This window comes from Plectrocnemia conspersa, unplaced genomic scaffold, assembly GCF_051122295.1.
Source record: "Plectrocnemia conspersa isolate PC_06_02 unplaced genomic scaffold, ASM5112229v1 ptg000013l, whole genome shotgun sequence".
NCBI lineage: Eukaryota > Metazoa > Arthropoda > Insecta > Trichoptera > Polycentropodidae > Plectrocnemia > Plectrocnemia conspersa.
In genome coordinates, this window is record NW_028277177.1 from 13,375,711 (window position 1) to 13,396,311 (window position 20,601).

A 20,601-nucleotide genomic window follows, 5' to 3' on the forward strand; every position below is an offset into this window, starting at 1 on the left:
TAACGTAGCATAAACGTAATGCCTGCACTACATTCTCTGGAAGTTGGCCAAGGTTGGCCAAGGACGGAGAATATAGTGGGTTACTTCGGTCGAGTTCGGTCTAAAATCTCTCGGAAGTTGTCCGAGGTTACCGCGAACGAAAGGTAAAGTGGGGGTAATTCAGTCGACTTGGCCAGCTTCGAGCGCTTCCGAACATTGTCGGCAAACGTACCGAAGTCGGAGCTGCTCTTTCGAGCGCGAGCGGTGAGATACTTCTCCTTTCGCTTTCTCGCGTGTTAAGTGACGAGAGTGAGAGAGATAATGATATGGTTTTTCGCAAACTGAGATAGAACGAGTAGCTCGGTTCAATTTCAGTATGCGCGTAGGCATCTTATGATTAATACGCACGTCAAGCGCTGCATCGTGGTCACGTGGTCAATTTATAATACCACATGCTTATCGGGGACTTCAACAGACTCTTACTGATATCTTTGAATATTTTGGGGCATCAAAAGGGATTAATTTTATTTTGGATAGTATATTCTTCTAACAGATATCGTTATTATATTTTTTTCATATAAAATTAAATAATTAGTGGTATGTACTTGATTTTGTTAAAAAAATCGTTTCGAATATCCTTATGTATTTTCCTATATCGGTTTATATAAATGTCACACCATAACGAATTCTTATTTAGAATCGATGGCGACAAATTCTAGGATATTCACCGATGTGGTGTTCGTATTCTGAAGTATTATTTTTATGCCTTATGGCATTTTGCAAAAGCTGACAAAGATTTTGCATAAATTGAATATTTATGACCGAAAAGTTGACACTGATATTGTATTGGTGAGTGCCCACACAAACTTTTATAATTATCAGTAGCGTAATTTTATTAATATGACAATTTAAAAATTGCGATTATTTGGAACATTTTTCGATCGCGCGCAAATATGCCAGCTGTACATGATAGCAGCCGCCGTGCGTACGTCATTCACGCCCGCCGTCCAGACGGCATATGAAATTTGTGGCAGTGTGGCCGCTACTCGGAAGTCGGCGACCTTGGCCGACTTTAGTTGAACTTCGGTTCGGACAACTTCCAGAGAGTGTAGTGCAAGCATAAGGATCTAGACCAAGCACGGACAATCTTTTCTTGTTTAAGATCGGATTGCCATTCTTCCTCCGAGTCGCGGGGCAAAATATCAAAATATCCATCCACACATACATACTATCAAGGCATTTCTCCGCATGTGAGGTAGTAAGCGAGCATCATGTGTAAAAAAAAACTTTGCGCTAAACTAATATGGGTGGTGAACCTCATAGTTAAAAAGCGATGTTAAATATCATGTGAGTTTTATGACAACCTGAATCTTACAGGACACTTGAAAATACTATAAAAGAGTTAATCTTTTTCTAAGATTTTATGAATCATGGCTCGGGGCCTAGCGATAAAACCATCACGGTATATTCCATTGAATGTTGTAACCAGCTAAGACGTTGTGTAAAATAAGTTTTTTGAATTACCCAGCTAAACATACTATCACGCATATTTCACTAAGTGGAGTAGCTAGCGAACAAGACATTTGGTTAAGCTGAATTTATAAAATAATGTCTGCATTATGTAACAAGTTTAATGTGTTTCGAAAGTAAAAAAGTCTTCAAGGTGTGCGTGAATATTTTGTTTGACGGATCGAAATAATAGCGGATAACGTCAAAACAAGTTTAAATTGAAACTATTTTCGATTGCTTTGGATGAAAGCACAAATGCTTTCAATACATTTTCATTAAAAACGATTTGATCTAAATAAGATTTATGATTAAGTACAAAAAAAAAATATGAGTGTCCGTTCTTTAGGCGTGAGGAAATTTTAATATAGAATTTTTGGAAACCTATTCTTGGATCTTGCACCACGATAACGCACGGAATCAAATTTTACTATTAAGTTTTGGTCAAAAACGACACCGTCGTGATGCCGAAGCCAGCAAATATATTTCTCTGTGACATTTACCTGTTCTTTCGGATAAAAAGGATATATATAGGACAAAGTTTTGCGAACGAGGAGGTAAAGGCAAAATCGCTGCACCAAATAAAACAATCTACAATATTTTAAAGATTAGAAGAAATACGTATTTTTATATAATATGTGTATTTTTATAAGGTTTTTATAAAATAAGTGTATTTTTATATAATAGGAACTGCTTAAAAGAGTACATGAATACTAAAGAATAAATAAATACTTAGTGAAAAAAATATTTTCTTTGTTTTTTTATCACACATTGAATTTTTTATGAAATGTATAAATTTAAACTATATCAAAAATAATATATAAATATAAAAATCTGGGTTTTATAACGCAAATGTGTTTCTTTAATCCAATAAAAACCTCGATAAATCGTTACTTCTATTGGTTATTCTAGAGATACTTTTATATAAATCTTCATGATTATTAAATAATCTTAATTTTCAGGCACTACGTATCAAACATTTTAAGATAAAGTACTTCATTAAAATACACCTGCAACATATTATTTTCATATATAAAAATATATTATATAAAAGCGTTCATTTTAATATCTAATCGTTTAATCATACTTATTCAATTAGTGAATCTATTTATATTAATACCATACTATTCCGCAACTTATTTAATTTATTGTTTTAAATGCTTCTTTAAGCTTATGTAATATCGCAATGGTTAAAATGAGGCAATATATAATAAATTGCTTTTTTCGTAATATAATTTAATACAATAAATTTATCAGTCTAGACAGGATTTTTTAACATTTTTTTATAAAATAATTACAGCAATCTAAAAAATATTGTATACTATCAAAAATATTTACAACAAATTTATTACTATTATCAAACAGCCATTGATAATCAATAATCTTATTCTTTAATTTATTCATTATGTATTTTTATCTTTCACCTTCTGCGAACAGATGTATTTTCCTTTACTTATTATATTGCATATTATTATATTGTACATCCGCGAGATAAGGAAAATCTGTAAAAACCTTATCTGTGATTATCGATCAGAATAATATTTTAATAATAATTATGTACTCCCAGTCACAATATAAATTGAAAAACACTAGGGTCCATTTAATTCTAGCCCAGAATTTTATTTTATTGTCTGATGAAGTACATTTCCACCACTCTGGTTATGTTAATAAGCAAAATTGCCGCATATGAGACGAGGAAAAAAAAGAAAGAACATCACAAGAGCAAAAAGTGACTTTTTGGTGCGCATTGTGGTCAGGCGGAGTCATTGGGCCTTACTTTTCTTAAAAATATAAAGGTCAGACTGTAGCAGATAATGATAAGCGCTGTAGGCGCATGATAACCGATTATTTTTGGCAAGATATTGATGTGGAAGATATGTGGTTCAACAAGACGGCGCAACTTGCCATACATATGGTGCAACGTTGGATGATTTAAGTGAAAAGTTTTCAGGTCGCATTATTTCAAGTTTTGGTGACGTCAACTGGTCAAGATCATGCGATTTAACGCCGTTGGATTTTTTGTAGGGTTACGATAAGAGTCGTGTCTACGCCGACAAACCCGAAACGTTGAAGCACGTAAAAACCAACATTTACCAAGTTATAGCCAAGATACCGCCCGAAATGTACGAAAAAATCATCGAAAATTATATAAACAGAATCGACTGCTGCAAAAGGCAAATTTAAATTTGCGGGTTTTCTTAAGAAAAAGTTCGGATTAGCTTTTATTACAATAATATACCATCTGATGGACAGAGCGGCGCAGATTCATGGTAGGCTCTCTGGTGAATGCATCATTTTGTGGAGGCAGCTTGTAGAGCCGCCATCTCAATAAAAGGCATCGATGGCATGACATTGACATGCAGTCGAACGGAAGACGATGTGTTTGACTCTTATTTGAGGATGTTGGCGGGCGAGTGGTGAGATACTGCGCATTCTGCTCTCTGGTTGGCGATCTAAAGTTCACCGGAAACTCTTTTGTTGTGTAATAACGAAACTCCATAATTTCCCATTTTTAAGCACCGTTAATCACGATATTCTCAATTTTTTTCTCATTTGTTTTTTTTTTATTGGAAGAACATGTCATCATATTTGGCAAAGAACATCACAGATCTCACGTTAATTATTGCAGTACATCACACTGTATAGTAATATGCTTATTTTGGGAATCTTTGCTTAAGGGTCTATTTTTTTATCTACGCCACTGGTCAGGGGTGGCGAATGCACGGTGCAGCAGGGGTGGCAGTTTTACGTCGACACAACCCCGCCGTGTTTGGTCAGGAGAGCCGTCATTGCAACGCCAATTGGTATGCAAATCAGGTTGTCGTCCCCTGACGCGCGCGGGCGACTCACTATGCAAATTTATGAAACTCGCTCCGGATGACAGTCCGGCGCGCATACATTCTAAAGTAGCCATTTAAAAAGGAAACGGCACGTGAATAATAATAAACGGGGACGAAAGTTGTCGACGTACGCGAGATTTTCATCGCCGCCACCCCTAGGATTGAGAGATATCAAAAATATTTCCCCCGGAAAAAAGCTATTTTTTGTGGATTATTGCTCGCGGTGCCAATATCACTTTTGTGTATCGAACGTGTATGTATGTACATACGTGATGAAAATAGTTTTCAATATTCACAGAATAGAATACATAGTACGAGTTTTGTTGACTTTTGCATGTAATATTGGTGGAAAAAAATCCATTCATAGATCTAGTCATTCGAGGTGAATTGAACAATGACTTTAAAAAAGCAAGATTCAACAAAAAAACAGGTCATTTCGAAAAAGCACAACACCATGATTCAGATGATTAATTAGAGCTTTAGACGGTAACAATTTTACTCTTTAATTTATACGGGTAAAAATGTATATTAATATAATTCAGCGCTGTCCAACCTCTCATAGTTCGCGGGCCATTGTTTATTTTGTAATCATTTCGGGGGCCAAATCATCTTAAAAATATAAAAAATATAAAAAACTATATATAAAAGTACGCTTCATGTGAGCTAGACATCTATCTCGCATGGACGAATCGAAGCCTGCAAAGCGGTTAACTTTATATAGCCTAAATGAAAGAGTTAGTTGAAATGAGTTCAAAGAAATTCAAGCATCACCAACTGGTGCTGCGTAGAGCGTAGCTGAGATGGAGGAGACTAAAACACGTGTTATAATTTATATATAATTTTTCAATTGTATACTTATGAATAGTAGTGAGACACCTCATAAAGTCATACTTTGGACCATACGTAATGGATTTTTTTATGTAAAGGGCAAGACTTGTATTTATACGGTCCGGCATATGTTTCACTTGGAAACAATTGCACGATTTTTTGCAGTCAGAATGTCAGATTAGCCTGTTAGCTGACATTAATAAATCCTGCACGAAGCGGGCGCGGCGCGGCCACGGGCGCTGCAGTCAGTCGAGTCGCAAACTTTGTATCTCAATTAAAATTTTGCCCATTGCCGCCAACACAGCAAAAAGCGCTGCCATAACTAACTGTGCAATGACCATTTTGTCTTTTGTGTAACTGGCAAGCCCTCGCGTGAGTATGTGTGTGGCATTTTTGAACTGTATTTCAAATTAAATTTTCAACTGTCGCCCATTCCGACACGGTTTTGGTTGAAATTTTTCGAATACTTTAAAAAATTCGCCAACAGTTTTAGACATGTTCATTGTGTGAAATTCAATTAACACCGATTTCCACGTTTGACGGTAAAAAATCATGTTTTGTATGTTATATATGTATATACTGTGTACGAGGGATATTCGGAAAGTAAAGATACAAATGGAAGCGATTTTTTACTATGTTTGCACACTGCCGTTTCCATTGCGGTCCGCGTGACGTGACATAGTTTATCTAGCATCAGCTACTGTAACTTTGTGCTTACCCTCTAAGACAAGAGGGTCTCTGCGCGGATATTATATATAAACATAAGTATGTCATTAAATATTTTCTATACAACCAGTTTTATATATTTCATTAACTAAAAACTTAAAATCTGTATATTGTTCCAACATTTTATTTTAATACTGTTCATCGTTATTTCTAATTAGATACTCATATTTAAAACATATTTTTTTATACTGTCTTTTCTGTGCTCTATATTTAATTTTTTTTTCATGACATGAAGTTCTAAAACATTCCAATCTGCCATGTAGTTTACTAGAAACCTTGCAATTAAGTGATAGCATAACTATTTCATAAATTCAAGAATTCCAGAAGTGTATATATTATTATTATTATTGGAATTTAAAATATTCTAAATCTCTGCACCCAGCAAACTACGCCATCGAAATATTTTATTGATTTTGCCATTTGCTAATTGATACAGTTCCAAATTCGTCAAAACACTCTTTTGTATTTTTTTATTTAAAATTGTTAATTCTTCAAATAAATTATGTAATATCATACATACCACTAGATATTGTGGATTTTCGAGATATTTCAACTAATATTTTGTGGGGGGGTCTTATTCGTAAAACTCGCATTAATGATTATGACCAAAAAATTATCATTCGGCAACAATTGAGAGAAACAAGACAATATAGTGTAAAGGATGACCACACAAGAGCCCTCGTTACGACTAAAAAAAAGGTCACATAAATAACACAAACTCTCCGGTGCATTGACAGAATATTTCTTTATTGCGAAACGGTCACGGGAAACAATATATCACCGGAAAACAAAAAGCACCGTAAGGCCATAATACTACTTCAGAGATGGCCATCAAGCAAATGTCACTTTCTAAGGCGTATATATATTTCGTTGTTCTAAGAAGCGAGTGCAACGATTGGCTGGATGATCGCTGCATGATTGCGATTGGTCAGCAAGCTTTGCAGAAACATACGCTCATGGATGCTTACATCCTGAGAGGGACTCCACCATACGAGCACCGCAGCAGAGAGGGGAATCAACCTCCGCTATACTGTCGGAACACTAAGGATCTTCCACTGACATCAACCCTCCGCCAGCTTCTCCGCCACTGTTCGGAGAAAACATCTCGCCCATTATAGTAACTCGCAATCCATGTAATATAATTTAATATTATTCTCACTAGTTTACAGCTGCGTCTTACTGGCTGCAAAGTCACACCCCAAAGGATTACTAAACAATAAAATGTATTTATTGTATCATTAAATTATTCTACTTGTTATTTACAGTATTTTATGCGACATGATTTATTATCAGAGCATCCAATGCGAAGTACCTAGATAACCATCTTACTTCATTCATCACATCAATAGCTAAAATTTCAGTTTTTAAGCTTTAATAGATGACATGCTGAATATTGTATATATTGTCCGAAAAAGTGTATAAGGAGTCATCTATTCCTAAATATTCATTGTGAGCTACACAGTGCTATTTACTCAAGAGTTTTATATCAACTACGCCATTTCTTAGATCCGCTAGACGTAAATATGATCATTTTTTGCAAACTAATGTATTTTCAAAATAAATTTTCTGTATTTCATTTACTATGAAAAGTGTCTGGGATATTTTAGTTAGCGATTATTATATAATTATAATTGCGATTGATCGACATAGACTAGATTTTTCAAGATTTTCCTAATCTTACAGATGAATATCGTTATCGAATAAGTTACTTTAGCTCATAGAGAATTTTATATATGTAAAAAAAAGTAAAAAAATATATTTTATACACACAGTTTCATCAATGGATCGAACAGCTGTTCTTTATAAAAGAGACTGTGTAGTGATAACGAGTGTTCGAATTATATCAAACTTATACGGGATAATTTTCAAGATAATGCTAGAACTCGTAAATAATTCCGTAGAAAACCTTGGTTAATTATAGTTGTGTTTACTACCCATCCAGCACTGAAAACATTTCTCACGAAACACTTCGGTGTCGAGATCAATAATCCGCCCTATTCACCTGACTTGATACCAGCAAACTATTTTCTCATTCGAGTGATAAAGGAAAACAATTTCAGGATGTGGAATCTATCAAAAATGTAGCCGCTGAATAGAAAGCATTATCTGTATACACCTTTGATGCTTTGATACATATTTAAAAAATATATAGAACGTTACTGTGTATAAATTTCAATATTTCGTGTTACATGAAGTTATTATCATTGGGTCAATTCCATTTTATATCGGTACATCTTATATAAATATTATATGTTTCTGCATTTACAGCTGCCAGTACCAAATTATATAAAAGCAATGCGCACTACTGAATTTTTTAAATAAAATTGACAGATCTCAACCGCGTTGAAGGGGAAAATCCAATAGGGGAGAGTTGAAAAGATGAGAATAATGTCGGTATTTTTTAAGGGGTCTAAGAATAATATAAGCGTGATTAAGGTAAGAATATTATATTGTGATAAAAGTGGTATACATTAAATTACGTTTTTTCTATTACTCGTAATAAAGTAAATAAATAATCGCCGATAAGCAAACGTATTAAGAGTACAGGGGAGTAACGAACATAAAGACAGCCATTGCCTTTTAACACAATTAACTAATTAGAGTGCCGCCATAATGGTACTGTCGCCATCAATGTCGGTTGTAAAATTCAATGGGATAGCATACCTTTATTATGTTTGCCGAGCTGAGAGTTTGTTTTTGTGTTTACACGGCTGATCTCGTTAAGCTGAATGGACTATATAACTGAGCTATCTATCGGGTTCCGTTCAATTCGTAGTCATTTCTATATAGACATCTAACTAATATTACTATCGCTACACAATTTTATACAAGTTCAAAATTAAAATCTGCTTTTGACTAACAATGACATTTCTTTGAAATTTAACTTATTTTCAAATTACGTTCTTAGAAGTCGAAAAGTACAATTAATCAACGTTATGTAAGTGAGTCGCCGAGTGGTTGAATTTACAGAGACACGAGATGTAGGTTGTTAATTTAAAAGTTGTGTAAGTTAAATAAACGCCTAAAGTTCAAAGATATCAAATATCAACAACCCACACACTTATCCTTCTCGAATAGGTCAAATGTTATCTACTTTAAATAAATATCATGTATCAGAACTTAATCCGCTTACATCTGAATAACTGTTATTAACACATCTAATTAGCCGGGAAATATATTTAGAAAAATAGTAGGGGAAGCACGTAGAATAAACCAACACGTAGTATGCTTTTAAAATGAATATCATATAACTTGTGAAGTGTTTTTTTATAGCAATAAAAGTACGTCTAATATACTTCAAAATAAATTAGATACCTAGATAGAGCCTTATACATTTATATCTCCGATACATACGCATTGTTTTTTAATGCTGGTAACCAAATACCGTTTTCCAGGTATTTCGGCTATTTTTCAAAACTGTTATACTAAGATTTCGGAATTAATTACTTAATATATGTTCTTTGTAGTATGGTAAAATTATAGACAAACATATTTGTTTGCAGCTTCGATAATAATAATATTAATTGATATCATAAACAGTAAATTAGCTGAGCGAAACCCTTTGAGTTATATTGATTTGTCATTTAAATCTCGGATAAGGGTTGATAAAAAAAGTTAAGCTCCTAAGAAATATGTTGTGCAGGTCTAGCAACAATTTGTATAAAAGTAAATCACAAAAGTGTTATTTTAAAAAATCTTGTGAAAGCAAAGTCGAGACTAAAATTTGTTAAAAAATTCCGTATGGCAAAAGCAGCAAGGATTTAGTAAATTTATTTAAATTTTTATATTATTTAATATCTCTAATATAACATTTTTAGAATAAAGTAGTATTTTAAAGAGATATGTAACTCATGGTTCTGATTTACAGATCGTTTATGAATCCCTAAAAACTATTCCCACTACAAGTATTAATTCTGATCCCAAAAGAGAATATATTTACAAAAATTAGATCGTAATTGAACGATAAAAGGTAGGAAATATTAATTATTAACAATTATGTTAAATTTATTCTTTAAAATATTCTCAAATATTGAAAACCCTGCTTCGCATATGATCGTTTGAAGGCAACTAATAACGTTTATAAATTAGAAACACGTTCGCTCGCTCTCGAATCCATACGTGACTGTTCGAATTTGATTCTAATAATGTTTGTATTGCATCAAATTGTTTATTCACATAGATAGTGAGATATATATATATATATATATATATATATTTTTTTGTAAAACTGTAATAAAAAAAGACCTTAAATTGTTCGTATAAGATAGAGAAGCTGCAAAAATATTTGACAATTCATTCTTGATATAACACCACCTCAACGAATGTTAATAATATATTATAATATTTTTCAAAGGTTGACATAATCAACCAATAATAATTAGAACTTAATATGAATAAAACAACAAATATAATTTTGATATTAATTATATATCTCTGTATAAGGCGCGGGTGGTGAGATACTTTCCCTCTCGCTCAATCGGGTGTTAGGTGGCGTGAATGAATGAGAGATAAGCGCATGCGGACCGCATGCCCTTATCTGTCACTCACCCTCGTCACTTAATAAGCTGCTCTGTATATCACTTCCAAACAAAACTGTAAGCAAAATAAAAATCATAAATCGGTGCCTGATATATATTTACTATTTTATCAATTAGTGTTTTGTTTAGAATAAGCAAATTTTCCGTGTTTCATTAGGACGTATTTTATAAAGACCGCGTTCCTAAATATTCGTTATTTTTAATTATTAAAATATCGAAATAAAAAACGATAAATATTCCAATATTCGTCAAGTTATAAAGGATCGAAAAATACAGTTTGAATAATAAATACAGGTTTATACACGAATATTTTTTATGTAATAAAAAAATAAATAAAAGTAAAGAGAGCATAAAGTGTTTTAAAATTTAAATTCACTTTAAAATTTTATATTAATTATTTTTGCTGCCAGTCGGACGAATACTCAAATAATGAATAGTTGTAAAAAACTAGCGAATATATTCGGTATTTAAATTGGAGTCGACGCGCATTGTAAAAACACAAAAAAATAACCTTATAACTGTATGTAAAAAAAACAATATTTTTAGTTGTAGCTATAAATACCTAATAGACTTCCATTATTTTATATCTGATTATCTGATTAATAGTATAATTGCTCCAGTGGTCGACATTTTGACAAAGCAACTTTATGGACGTAAAGATACGCCCTAAACGTAATTTTTAACAGGATAATAAAATTGGGTTTGGCTTTGAAGGGTAGTTTAGCTAGAGGATGCTGGTTTCAAGACTAGTATTAAATTTTCTTTTAGACGAAATGAGCAAAATATAATGCTAGTGTTTTATAGAAAGAAAAAAACAATTTCTAAAGAGTGACCATAAACTATTTTTATGGAAGCCGTTCAAAAATCATATGGCCAGATTCGAATCGTGATAACCACTTATCACCACAACCATTATTTCATCTTGGCCATTAGACAGGGCCCAATTTATCGTCGCATTTTCGAGCCAGCTACAATGCGGCTTCGCTTCGCTTACCTAGCCAGCGCCGGCCCTGTTATTTTTTTATGACATAGATAAAAATTTCACTTTGGAATCCAATAATAAGGAGGGACTTTTAAGCCCCGACGACGGAAAATAAAGGGGCGTACGAAAGCGTGAAAAAAGTAAAAACCGCGAGCGTGAGAACACAGAGGTGTAGCGGAGGAAGAGAGCATAAAGCCACAATCGTTAAACAGCGCCATTCACTGTTTTCCTTTCTGCCGCTTTGCAGATTTTTTTCTACCGCTACCTAAAGGGATGAGAAGGAATTGTCGTTCGCTGAGCGAGCACACACTCGCTCATTATTCACAATGATATTTTTTTATTTCTTCAAGAAAATTTTACGCTCCTCCAAGTCGAACGGGGAATTGAATGCGCGCCATCTTTTCATGAATTTTTATGGCCCTAGTGTAAATAAATTATTTGGCTGTTCCGGAACTGTGTTGTTTGCCCGCGAAACGAAATTGTTTTATTTCCATGTTGATTCTTACTCTGATGAATTATTAATGGATTATGTATCAGAAACAATGTGAGCCCCCTTCGTTTTAGCGACGACGTACTTTTTACCCTCAACAAATGACTACGTGCATTATTAAAAGTGGTAAAACATTAAAAAGCCAAGGGAAATTTGCAAGCGAAATGTGTAAGTCAAAATGACTGACTTACGCATGGCTTTTAGGGGGAAATGGATGCGAAAACATAAAATTTTCATCATTCAATAATCATACATTTAATACTTTCAACCAAAAATGAGAAATAAAAAAAATAATGCAATATTCCCCTTCTACTTTATACTAAACATTAATGAAAACATGACGCAACTCAGCGTTTAATGCGTAACGTATCTAAAATATTATTTTAAAATAAATAAATAGGTAATTTTGAAGATTTATGACAATTCTCAGGAAATTAAAAACACTACGAAGTGCTATCAAATAATAACGATAAATTTTAATTGTATTAATAATTAAATATAGTCTCTTTCAATGTAGTCCTCTTCAAATATAATACACTTATGCCAGCGTTTCCTTCAATTTTCAAAACATTATTTGGAATAGTCTTCACTGCTAATATGAAGTTGAATCGGCCTTCTCTCGGTTGGGTTCCAAGTTGAAGGTCTCTTGAAGTTTGAGTGCCTTGAACTCCATGTACATACTCGTTTCTGTGTCAAATAAAGTGATGAAGAGGAAGTTCTCAGACAATTATTTATACTCCATGGTAAACTCTGCGGTTCGCCTCTTTTAGGCGGGTCGACAAATCAAAGAAGGGTGGTTTAACTAATTACAAAAAGAATATTTGCTTGTGGTAGGTTTAATTAATCAAACACGCAACCATTTTCCAAGACTTCTAGATGATTTAGATTTTGTCACCTGCAAATCGATATTTGTTACTAAATGGTAGGACCAAGGGGCAAAATCAGTTTACGTCGCATCAAATATGCAAAGCACGTCGCAAAAAAAACAACCATGAACAGACGTAATAAAAAAGGGGAGAAAGAAAGTATATTATTCCCAGGCCATAGCCGACTATAACAAGTATATGGGAGGAGTTGGTCACTTTGACCAACTCCTTGCATCATATAATGTATCATGGAAATGTCATCGTTGGTGGATGAAAATATTATTTTACTTACTAAATAGCTGTGTAGTAAATTCTTATATTTTGTATTGTGAGACTATAAGGAAAAATAGCTTATGTGAAAAATCAATGTTACACTTCAAATTTAGAAACACATTAGCAGACAAATTAATCCGTAATTATAAATCGTGACGTGACATTCAATTTTGAAATATGTATGCAAAAAGTAATGCAAAAAAGTAAAGCATTAAAAAAGTAATGCAAAAGTCAAGTATTACCTTTAGATTGTATAGCATTTCAAAAGGTATACGCTGCTTTTAATATTCAGATATATTACACGCCTGGTTACACAATTATTTAATCTATTAAATATAAAAAAGTTTTAGAATCGAACGTAAGCTTCTGACAATATTTTATAAATATGTAAATATAATAATAAAGTTACATTTCATTAAATTCATTTAACAACAATTATTTAATTGATAGCAAATTTTAAAGTTTAAATTCAGACTCATACCAAAACATAGATTTAAATATTTTTTTTAAAAATCTACTGAAAAATTTTAATGCAATATTTTAGATAGTTTATGTGTAAATAAAAACAAACATATAAGATAACATAAGTTGTTAAAAAGTGATTATATTTATATAAATTTGATGTCACATTTTCAACAAATCCATTAGCCCTTTGCACGCGGCTGGTATTTTTTAATGTTATTTTACACTTTGCTAATATGTGGGGGAGCACATATTTATGCCATAAGCTATTTAAATATTATTTTTTATTTTTCAACCTTAAATTATAAACAAAAAAAACATATTACAAGGCTCAAAGGTTCATGACAACTTTAGATGCCCAATGCATACTGGGGATTTTTTTTATGACATATAGTATAGGTGTCATCCGCGGTCAAAAGGTTAAGGAACTTCTCTATACTTCTTTATAAAAGTAAATATAAGTACGTAATTACCTTGCTGCACGTATTAGTCCAATGGCATCTTCATAGCGCAAGTCCAGCAAAAGTTTCTGGATTTTCTTCATGCAATCAGCCCTACAAACAGAAAGTTCGAGTATTTAAAGCGTAATTGTTGAGTATGACAATAAATCAAAAGTTTCAAACTAACTTTTGCTCATCAATTCCATCTTCTAACGTAGCATCAAACGGTAATATATTTGTAGAGATTTCAGCGTCGCTTTGAAGAACTGCAGAAAGTTGAGGAGCGACTTCTTCCCACTGCTCTTCTTTATCGACTGTCACTTGGCCAGACTTTTTGGGCTTTGGAGCTTGTTTTTCTTAAATGTAATAGTATAATCAATATTAAATATTTATGGTAAGCAATATATTAAAATTAGGATTTTATTTATTTACTGGATTTCTTTGATTTTGATTTGACTTTCTTCTGAACAACCAAGCTGTTAGCTTTGCAAAAACTTTCCAACATCTTCAGAAATAAGTAAGTTGTTTCAAGTAAATCTTTTAGGTATGACCTGTGAAATTATTTACACATATAAAATATTATTAAAGAATAATAAAAATTCAAACATTAAAAATACTTTGGCATTTTGGTTTCATCGAATGTTAACAGCAATTGTAAAATAAACTCTCTGTATTCAAGTACATAAAAAATGTTGCTTTTTATAACTTTTGACGATTCCTTAACATTATCTTCATCACTTTTGTCCATCGCTAACAAAGTATGAAATAATTCTTGATAAGCTTTGAGAGATAGATGTAATCGTTTAATCCAAACAATTGCTGTCTTTTTTTCTGTTATAATCCTATCTACAAAATTCTCCATTTGTTGTTGAACGTAATGAAAAGTAGATACTGACATTGTTTCACTAAAAAAATAAACAATTAAATTATGTAATAAAAAATTGAATTGATCAAAAATATATTACCTGACAAATTTAACTTGAAAGTTATGCTTTCTGTTGAACTCCATAAAGAACTTCATCGCCCACATATAGTAAGACTCGTCGTTTTTCTGAGCCTTCGATCTGACCAAAGTGTCTCTCACAAAATGCATTATAGGATTATAAGAACCGTTCAAAAATTCAATGCAAAACTCTTTTAGAAACAATCTGTAAGAACGTAAATTAAAAAATATATCTAATCAAAATATTACAAATAAATACTTATAATAATTTACCTCACAGCAAAGGCCGATCTTCTTTCGCCATCAGAAAAATCATCCACCCGTTTATTCTTCGGTTTTTTGACTTTGGTTTTATTGATGTCAAAATCCAAATTAGTCAACGAAGATAGTGGTTTATGACATATCAAATCGTTATCAGAAATTGATTTCATATTTTGTACAACATATGTTCCACCAAATCTTGAATGTCTATAAAACAAAAGAAATGTTATATAATCATATTTTCAATTCAAAACATATGTTTTATACCTATTAGCAGAATAACACTTTGTTTTTTCCTTTCTCTTCGTTACTTCGTTATCTCGAATAATTTTCAATTCATGTTCATCGCGTAATTTTTCTTCTGCACTCCTATGTAAGGATGCGTCAGCTAAACTCGAAGGATTCTGTTCTTTTAAAGCTAACGAAATTATTTCCATAATATGCATATAATACTGTTTATCACTTTCCGATGACATGTACAGAATAATATCGAGTAATCCAGATTGATTCAAAGCCCATAAAACCTAATTATAAATATAATTGTAAATAAACAATTTAAATTATATAAATATGATATTGAATAAACAATACCTGATCATGAATGCTCGCTTCATTATCAGGTCTATTTTTTTCGTCTTCATCAGGAGGAACATGCAGAACATTTCTGACAAGAATCAATATTCTTTCAATAATAAGACCTAATTCTTCACCTCTTTCGAGTTGATCCTAAAAAAGTATAAATACGTTTGATTAAGATTAGTACACCTAAATCGATAACTTAAGAAATAGAGAGGATTCAGCAATAACATTATTTTAAAACTACATGCATTGTACACTTTTATAGCATACTAGAAAGAGAAGAGCTTATTGTTAGCAGTTGTTCACACATATATTAAAAAAAACACAACGGCACTTTTACAAATGTTACAATTTAAACCAAACAATGAAATTACTGCCTCTTTGTTTATTTTCGATTATATATTTACCAGCTTTAATATTCTACGCTATTTACAACTAAGAGGGAACTGAGACAATTAGAGAAAATCGGATTACAAAATGACATCTTTAGCTATAAAAAATTACTAAGAAAAAAAACAAAAGTTATTATCAATCTTAGTGTATAGTTTAAAGTAATGTATGTAATACAATTATAAGACTTTTTTATAAAATAATAATAATTGTCCAGCGAGTCCATTTGGACTCTTATTCTATTGAAGTTCAGTAAAAATAAACATTTTATTTAATTTTCGCTTATTAGGAAATATCAAGTCATGGGAATAATAAAAACAAAACAAAAAATAATTTATTAAGTTGGCGGTCCATGTAGACTTTGTGACGTAGATGTATTAAAGAAGAAGATTGAAGATAATAATTTTAAGTTATTAAAATTGATTACCTTGAATTAGGTTTTTCTGAATTTTACTTATCTAATGAATGAATATCAAGTTGGTAAATTAAATTGAGCTAAGTTGTAACTTATATCATATTATATAAAATACTCATTCATGAGCTAATTGACTTAGTTCATCGGAGTATTAGTATATTTATTGTACAAAAAATATAAATCTTATAATTTTTGTCTTTCTAAGTAATCTAAGTAATTTCTGTCTTTCTATTTTTCTTTAAATTGGCAACGTCTTATTCCTTATTAAGGTATTTATTTAAATAAATAAACCTTTTGGTATCTGAGCACATAAAACAAAATAAAATATTTATACGAAAAACCAAACAAAAGGATATATGCTCTCCATTTTTATATATACATATATGATATTACCATTTCAAGAATTTTGGTGAGTCGTTTACCGAGAACGACCCAAATATCAGATACGACGAATGCATTTGCTTTGTAGCTTTGTAAATGAGATGTAATTTGCAAGTAACAACGACGACCGCCTTTCTCGGTTGGTATCTCTTCACGGTAGAGCAGTAGCGGTGGATTAGTCAAGTTCACCACCAATCTAGAAAAAAATTTGGTAATTATTATTTGCCTTTAAAATATGATACAATAACAATCTTACCTCAAGGTTACATCAAACAATTCAATTTGCTCCCAGTGGCTTATCAAAATCGGAACTAAATCAGTCTCCAAAACCTTTGTCTGTCCCAAATGTCTTCTAATCTCGTGATCCTCATCATCGCGGCGCAGATATCTAATCAAATCCTTGATAGTATCTAAGGTATAATCGTCTAATAGGTAGTTTCCAGTTGTTTTGTCTAACGACCCTAAGGCGTTGCAAGTCGCAGCTAATTCAGCGGTGAGTAGCGTAGACATTATTAACACACAAACATAACCTCTAAAACAAGTTATAAAAAACTTTTTATAGCAATATATTTTCTCATTATAAATACGAAGATTAAGCTAATTTAATGTGATAAAGAATGCATACAAACCGATAGTACTTATTATTAAGAACAAAGTGGTAGTTTGAAAGTTTGCGAAATACCGCTAGAAGTGACACTGACAGGACTTAAAACGCGCGCGAAACTCATGAACGTTTGCCATAACACGGCGATTAGTGACCATGTCGATTAAAAATATTTATTAAATAAAAACTACAACTAAAATTATTTTATGCATTATTGATATATATATATATATATATATATATATATATATATATATATATATATATATATATATATATATATATATATATATATATATATATATATATATATATATATATATATATATATATATATATGTGTTTTACAAAATTATGAAATATTATTTTTTTTATTACAAAATCCATTAAAAATCTGCAATTTTTTCGAAATATTTAAATATACACTTTTATGTGTTTAACCTTTCCCTTACTGTGATATGTATTTACTGGAATTCGACACTAAAATTGTGAATATCTATATGAAAAATAATAGATATGCGGTTCAGAATTTATGTATTCCTCCGTTATATTATTATGAAGTACATTCAATTATAATAATATGTAATTATTTATCTGGAGTGACGGAAAAAAATGATTTGTCGAAAAATCGGGTGTAGAGTGACCAATACACAGAAATATTTGTCATCGGACCCATCTGTGTGCGCGTGAGTGTATGCCGTTTTGAAATCAGTTCAGTTGTGTTGTTTACTCAGGCGGAGTTGATTGTGTGCGTAGTGACCGATCTGCAGGGGCTCTTAAGCGATTAGTGATTATTATTATTTCTCGTAACACGTAATTGGTATGTTTTTTTATATATATTATTGTGTATTATTTGTATTCAATTTTATTTATATATTCAAATTCTTCCCAATACAGAAAAAAATAAAATGGAAGGAAGTAAACTTACGAATGAGGAGAACTATGATAGCGATGTCGAGTTTGAAATTAATGAGAATATATCAGACACTGAAGACATCGTTGAAGATCTTGACAATGGTGATGGAGAAACCAGTGATAATGAAGACGAAGAAGATACTGAGAATGAAGACGAAAGTCTTGTATTTAGATCGCAAAATGGATATGAATGGAATTCACTACCACCACCACCCTCAAGACGTCGGGTGCACAATATCGTCACAGAGAATTCTGGCCTTATAAATAGTAGTGCCAATGTGAAAACAATGAAAGAAATGTTTGGACTCTTTGTAACTCCGGATATGATAAAAGAAATATGTCATGAAACAAACATTCAAATAAATCGTTTACCTGAAAATAAAAAGGAGCCGATTTCTGAAGAGGAATTATACTCTTTTGTTGGAATAATGCTTGCATCGGGTAGAAATAGATCACGAAAACAGAGTTTACATGAACTATGGAGTACTGACGGTCTTTTTACTCAACCATTTTTCACGGCAGCAATGTCTCGAGATAGGTTTATCACCATATATAGCCATATTCGGTTCGACGATAGAGAAACGAGGCAAGAGAGATTTAACATCTCTATGGACAAATTAGAACCGATAAAGTCAATTTTTGACAAATTTGTAGTTGCGTGTCAAAAAAATTACTCACCAACTACAAATTTAACCGTAGACGAACGTTTGGCCTCATTTAGGGGAAATTGTCCATTTCGTGTATATATGAAATCAAAACCTGGGAGATATGGAATTAAAATTTGGGTGGCTGCTGATTCTTCTACATCATATATTACTAATCTACAAATTTATGCAGGAATGATTAACAATCGTAGGGAAATAAATCAGGGAAATCGAGTGGTTATGGACTTAGTTCAACCACAATACGGCACTAATAGAGGGATAACAACAGATAATTTTTTTACGTCGGTGCTATTATCGGATAATTTATTAGAAAAAAAATTGACTCTGACCGGTACACTTAGAAAAAACAAACGAGAAATCCCTAAAGTTTTTTTGCCATCTCGCCATCGGGAACTACACAGTAGCATTTTTGGCTTTACGCCCACCACAACCCTCGTCTCATACGTGCCGAAGATCAACAAAGCGGTGTTACTTTTAAGCACCCAATTTCATGATGGTGAAATAAGTGAACATCATGAAAAAAAGCCAGAGATTATATTGCACTATAATAAAACTAAAGGTGCCGTAGACACGGGTGACAAGATGACGGCTGAGTATTCGTGCGTAAGGTCGACCAGAAGATGGCCTTTTCGGATCTTCATGGAGATATTAGATATTGCAGCTTTAAATGCATATCTACTGTGGACTCTAAAGTATCCTGAGTGGCAGAAAAACAACAGAAGTCGCCGAAAATGCTTCATTAGAGAGCTCAGTTTGGATTTGGCCGAACATAATATTACAAAAAGAAAAACTAGCACAATAAAATTTCACAAGCCCCAACAAGATGCGATTGACATCGCAATGTCATACTACCAAAAACATTCAGCCGAAACTACTGAAATAGTAACAAGCAATTTACCGGATTTACCAGCATCAATATCTACAGCATCTCGAGCATCAGTGAGAAATTGCAGATTTTGCCCTTATCCATCAAAAAAAAAGAGCACGCTAGTTTGCAATATTTGCAAGAAATCTGTGTGTACAACACACAGAAAAAAAATAATTTCTTGTCCTAATTGTGAAAGAACGAACGCAAACTAGACATTTCATTTAAATTTAGTATAATTTTGTATTTTATTTATGTACATATGTCAATTACATTGTTTTTATACATATATTGTCTTTACACCTTTTTTATTTTCAGTTTCATATTTTATTTTATATTTCAATTTATTTATATGTATTTTTGTTTATTATTTAATAAATGTATTTACATACTTGTGGTGTTCGCGTGCATTCTGTCTTTTTATTCAAAAAAATATTATTAAGAGATTTATAACCACTGATCGATTTCCGGCGCGTGTTTTTGCCTGCATGTGTATACATGCGTGAGTCATCCGCTGTGGTCTAGCCGACTTTTTGCGATGCGGTCTCGTTTTTAGACAATTTAGCGCTAATATTACAAAAATTACTATATTTTAAATTTAATTATAATCAATAGAAATAATATTTATGATTATTCATTCTTTTGCGATTTTT

General features: G+C 32.1%; 1 protein-coding gene across 3 annotated transcripts in view; it reads right to left on the reverse strand.

Annotated features, from left to right (window-relative positions):
- Positions 1–17,645, reverse strand: part of timeout (circadian regulator timeout) — a 293,936-nt gene extending 276,291 nt beyond the window's left edge. Inside the window, exons 1-11 of one of the 3 annotated variants that reach the window (XM_088202679.1) lie at positions 17,529–17,645; positions 17,156–17,431; positions 16,912–17,095; positions 15,726–15,860; positions 15,402–15,658; positions 15,147–15,341; positions 14,896–15,078; positions 14,548–14,835; positions 14,363–14,481; positions 14,118–14,286; positions 13,964–14,044 (exon numbers count right to left, since the gene is read on the reverse strand). In XM_088202679.1, the coding sequence (XP_088058805.1) occupies positions 13,964–14,044; positions 14,118–14,286; positions 14,363–14,481; positions 14,548–14,835; positions 14,896–15,078; positions 15,147–15,341; positions 15,402–15,658; positions 15,726–15,860; positions 16,912–17,095; positions 17,156–17,409 (1,865 nt within the window). In that variant the 5' untranslated portion in view covers positions 17,410–17,431; positions 17,529–17,645. Of the gene's footprint in view, positions 1–13,963; positions 14,045–14,117; positions 14,287–14,362; positions 14,482–14,547; positions 14,836–14,895; positions 15,079–15,146; positions 15,342–15,401; positions 15,659–15,725; positions 15,861–16,911; positions 17,096–17,155; positions 17,492–17,528 lie in introns of those variants that run through there. The other 2 variants (XM_088202680.1, XM_088202681.1) reach the window with 2 other exon arrangements.
- Between the last annotated feature and the right edge of the window lie 2,956 nt (positions 17,646–20,601).